Source organism: Lactuca sativa, chromosome 6 (assembly GCF_002870075.4).
Source record: "Lactuca sativa cultivar Salinas chromosome 6, Lsat_Salinas_v11, whole genome shotgun sequence".
NCBI lineage: Eukaryota > Viridiplantae > Streptophyta > Magnoliopsida > Asterales > Asteraceae > Lactuca > Lactuca sativa.
Window position 1 is genome coordinate 89,149,122 of NC_056628.2, and position 4,812 is coordinate 89,153,933.

Consider the following 4,812-nt stretch of genomic DNA (forward strand, 5'->3'; position numbering starts at 1 on the left):
TGTTTTGGCTTCGTTTTCTTTTCTTTTTCCACTCATTTTTTCTTGTTCTATACTAACATAATAAGGTATATAAAAATGGGTCCCAAATTTTTTGGAGGCCCTGGACCATTGCTCAAGCTGCCCCACCCATTAGCATGATCCTAAGTACCGAGTTTGACATTTTTAATTTTATTGTTAAAAATTACAGAAGCCAACAACCTCTATCCAATGTGAAAACACCGATCTCTCTAAAATGTTCCATCACCACCTCACTTATTTTTTTTTGTCTTCAAGCTGGTCTCTTTGGCATCAACGACTCGAACACCCTCGTAATCAAGTCTTTAAATCGCCCTGTTTCTAAAAATTTCATTTTGTGCAGTAAAGACATCCGATGTGTTATGTTATGAAAATGTCCTATTAAGCTATGTATGTGTTGAGTAGAAATGCTAATCTCTTAAGGTTTAGAAGACTAAATAATTGACTATACAATCTACTCTAATAAATAAAGTTTTTTTTTTTGGTCATTTATCACACTCTCATTTAATTTGCCAAATGTCATTTTGTGATTATTTTGAATTAATTTTTATTTCACATTTCATTTTATGGTTTTTCTATTTTATTTATTCCACATAGTATTTAAATACAATAATAAATGCATATTAATTTCCTTAATAAAATTTTCTTTTAATTTCAAAATTACTAAATTAAAACTTCATTAATTTCCTTTATTTATTTATCTAAATTATTTGTTTAAATTTATAGAAAAAAACACTTTAATTTTTATATTCAATATTTTTTTTATTTTTCCTATAAATTCAAACTTCTCAAATATTTAGAATTTTATATATATATATATATATATATATATATATATATATATATATATATATATATATATATTAAATAAACCAATGCAATACGTAAGTCTCATACCTAGTAAAGAATAAAAATGATGAAATCTAATCAATGATAAGATCTTAGGACCTAGTCTAGACTCTAGATCCTAAGATTCCAGTAAGATGTTAAAGTAAAAACTGAGATCTTAAACAACCATGTTTTTAACCCTCCCTACTCCTCCATTTCAAAAAAATTTCCATGTATATATTTATATTGAATGATTAATCAAGTATACATATGAGTTATGCCAATTGATAATTAAAGATGATATTTTTATTAAATTATACTAATGAACAACTATTCCGGATTCAAACAATATCATTATCTGTTAATCAAAATATATCTAGTGCATCATAACTAATTGCATACTCATCATCATAAACAAAACTAAAATGGAAACTTTATTTCAAATACTAGTAGTACATACTACATATATCTCACATTTCCATAAAGTAAAAAGTCTAAGATCTTTATTCTTATTTATGGTTGAAAATTCAAATCCATATATCTGAAGTGCAATCACCACCTGGATACCTCATTTCATGAGCCAAACAAGCCCCATCTGGTTCATCCCCAAAGTCAACATAAAAATTAGGGTTTACACAAAGTCCACCTTTCTCAGTCTCCACATCAATCTGCAACATGTGAGATCCTTTCTCCACCACCTCCGGATAAAACTGTTTGTCCCATTTGCTAAATAACGAGTTTGTAACATACAAACGCTTCCCATCTAAACTCAGCTGAATCATCTGTGGGCCCCCAATCAATCGGTGTCCCTATATAAAATCAAACAATCATAATCCAATTCCATTCCACAAAACAATGGAATCAACAATTCCAATTCTAATTCCATACCTTGGTCTCCGGAATCTCAACCTGGTAAGTTGTACCATCTTCATTTTCAGCAACAACCGCGCTTCCTTTCTGAAACAACCCACCTACCCAAACTTGACCCACCAAAACCGGATTCTTGGGATCCTCAATGTTATATTGTCGAATATCTCCATGTAACCAATTCACAAAGTAAAGGAATCGATCATCAAGAGAAATTAAAAAATCCGTTATTAGCCCTGGCATTTCTGGTAAAATCCAGTTTTGGACCTTCACTGGTTTCACCTTAATCACCACCTACAATTCACCAATCGACACAACGATTAAAAAAAAACAAAACACATCACGGAATGGAATTTCACATTCCGATTCCGCTGGAATTCAAATTTATACCTCATGGCTCCATGATCCATCTGAAGTCTTGAAAAACCGCACCATGTTGCTGCTTAATGCACATCCAACAAACCCTGTGTCTTTACTCGGGTCATGCAAGAACCTTATCTGTTTGATAATTGATAATTTAACCAATGTGGATTCATGAAGATGAACATTTTTTTTTAATTGAAAGTTTCTGGAGCTTACCTCTAATGGCAGAAGTCCATCAGGGCCTAAATCAATTGTTTGTTTAAGTTCACCATGTGGCCAGTTATAGACATGTAAATGACGACCATATAAACCATCTGAAACATCTTGAAGGTTGAATCCCTTAGTGAAAGCAGAAGGAGCTCCCCATGATGTACTGATCATGGTATTATGTCGAGGTTGGTACCAATAATCATACCCAAACAATGGACTATGCCCCGGTTTTTCCCATCTGGGATTTAATCGGTATAAGTCAGTACAAATGGGCCCTACATATGCAGGTTTAATTAAACTGTGTAAATGTGGTGCTTACCTTCCTTTGACATTGAAATCTGAGTCAAGAAGAAGAAACCCGTTTCCTTCTGCTTTTCCATCTTTGTCTCCAAGACAAGAAACCATAATGTCGCCAGAAGCAAGACAATGAGCAGTGTGGGGATATGCGAGACCAGTTTTGCTTGAGATTTCATCAGGCTCGACTGATTTATGGAAGGTGGGAGCTCGTGGATTCTTTTGTGTGTCAATGGCGTATATCCGACCAGATCTGGAGAAATGAAATAGAAACTTTTTAGCAATTGAAGTTAAATTCACAGCTGAAAAGTAAATCAATATGTTGTCTTGTTGGGAGTTGCAGAGATGTACACAAGCGCCGGCAGAACAAGGAAACGACGGGAAGTGTTTGAATCGTTGTAGCAAGAACTGCAAGCGTTCCAACCGGAATGATGCAATTCGTCGCCTAAATTAGGCATCGGTAGCCGGTGGATGACTTGTGAGTAGGTTTCCGACGTTGGATCGACATCCACTGTTCCCAGGAAATCTGGTTTTTCCTTTCCTGTTCCTATTTATAAACAAAGAAATCAATTTACAAACAACTACTAGGGTTTTGTTCCCCAAAATATCAGTTAACAGGGTCGAGATAAATCTCGATTCTTCAATTTCCAATCATGTTAGTAGCATAATTGATAATTCACATCATAACATGATAAATCTTATCAGAACTAGTAAGGACCGATCAATCAACACACACTCAAACATGTACGTAGATACAAAATTTGTAGTTCTCCCTCGAAACAAAGTTACGGACTTCGGATTCACGTCTTAACGGAACATAGAACTCAAAACTGAAGTTAACATAAATCAGATCGGAGAAGATGGGGATAGAGATAAGTAGATACCGGTGTAAACGCAAGTGACGTAGATGATAGACTCTCTAGGACCAGCCATGGCGTCAAGCGGTGTGGCATAACCAGGTCCTTTCTTGCAGCAGCTCTGATCCGGCACCGGAGTATCACCGATCGAAGCATGTTGAGGAGTCGCAACTTCCGTACCCATCTTCTTTCTTTCTCTCTCAATCGACTGTAAATCACTTGTGTAGCACTGCTACTAGCTGAAAATTTAAATACTTATAGAGGAAAATCGGAGATTGGTGGGAGGTGGCAGATACATCCTCATTTCACGTGAGTCAAATTGGATGTATCTCAATTCTCAAGACTTAACATAGAGTATGGGATTATATTTGTTTTTTACCTCCTCTAACTTCATGTGATTTGCATTATTAGCCCTTTACATAGAGTATTAATATATTCACATGGAGTATGGGTTTATATTTGTTTTACATCATTTTTTTTTATGTATTTTTAATAAAAGTTATATTTATAGGTTGTTTTTTTTTTCATATTAAGTAAAATAGAGAATAATCTGTTTGAATAAGACTAAATGACTATTTTATGCTTACATTTTGAAATAAAAAGTTATATAGTTTTTATTTATAAAATTTAATGTTAATATAATTAAAAAAAATCATGTTTAGATTATGTAAAGAAAAAAGAGTCATATCTAATTATCCATATTAATTGTTTCAATTAGTAAGTTTGTTAAAAAAAGTCCATCATAACAAGATTATATGAACTGTTTATCCATATTAATTGTTTCAATTAGTAAGTTTGTTAAAAATTGCACTTCGAATTGGAGTTTTCAAAAATCTCAGGGGGATAAAATTGATTTAAGTAAAATTAAAGGGGGGTTAAAGTACTAAACTCTAGAAAGGATTATCATTATGTACGAGGACGTATTAGTGGGCACAATTAGAAAGCCGTGTACATAAATAATTCTGTTTATTTGTGGATGGAAAAGTTTACGTGGGCTTCACATGAATATTCTAATAAAACGGCTGTGATTGTCACGCACCTGGCTTTCCTGACACATTATTATCAATATTTTTCTTTATCTTTACTCATATTAAAGCACAAAAAAGATTCTAATAAACGGCCTTGATTCTGTGATTCCACTATCCTACAAGAATAATTGTTCGGATATACTTAAAAAAACAATGTTAATTACTATTTAAAAAATTTAAAATATTCGTAGCGATAAAATCCAGATGTTGCTAAACGATGTATTTAACGGTTATAGTAATTAATTTAAAATAAAATTATAAATACGATGGTAATTATTTATGCATCATATTACTTTGATGCATTTGTAAAACGATGCTACGTTGGGCTTTTCGAATGGAGCACCTAAGTT

General features: G+C 33.0%; 1 protein-coding gene across 1 annotated transcript; it reads right to left on the bottom strand.

Annotated features, from left to right (window-relative positions):
* Positions 1-1,254: 1,254 nt before the first annotated feature.
* On the bottom strand, positions 1,255-3,750 carry LOC111911437 (selenium-binding protein 1). Its single transcript, XM_023907215.2, has 7 exons — positions 3,462-3,750; positions 2,929-3,124; positions 2,603-2,830; positions 2,290-2,521; positions 2,101-2,208; positions 1,732-2,004; positions 1,255-1,652 (listed from the first exon to the last, which is right to left on the bottom strand). Exons 1-7 carry the CDS (start codon positions 3,616-3,618, stop codon positions 1,371-1,373), a joined length of 1,476 nt encoding a protein of 491 aa, XP_023762983.1. The 5' UTR covers positions 3,619-3,750; the 3' UTR covers positions 1,255-1,370.
* Positions 3,751-4,812: the final 1,062 nt, after the last annotated feature.

Coding starts and splice junctions, on each gene's coding strand:
- LOC111911437 (XM_023907215.2), bottom strand. CDS start 3,618: ATGGGTACGGAAGTTGCGACTCCTCAACATGCTTCGATCGGTGATACT. Junction 2,522..2,602: donor GATTTCAATGTCAAAGGAAG/GTAAGCACCACA, acceptor ATTAAATCCCAG/ATGGGAAAAACCGGGGCATA. Junction 1,653..1,731: donor TTGAGATTCCGGAGACCAAG/GTATGGAATTAG, acceptor GATTTTATATAG/GGACACCGATTGATTGGGGG.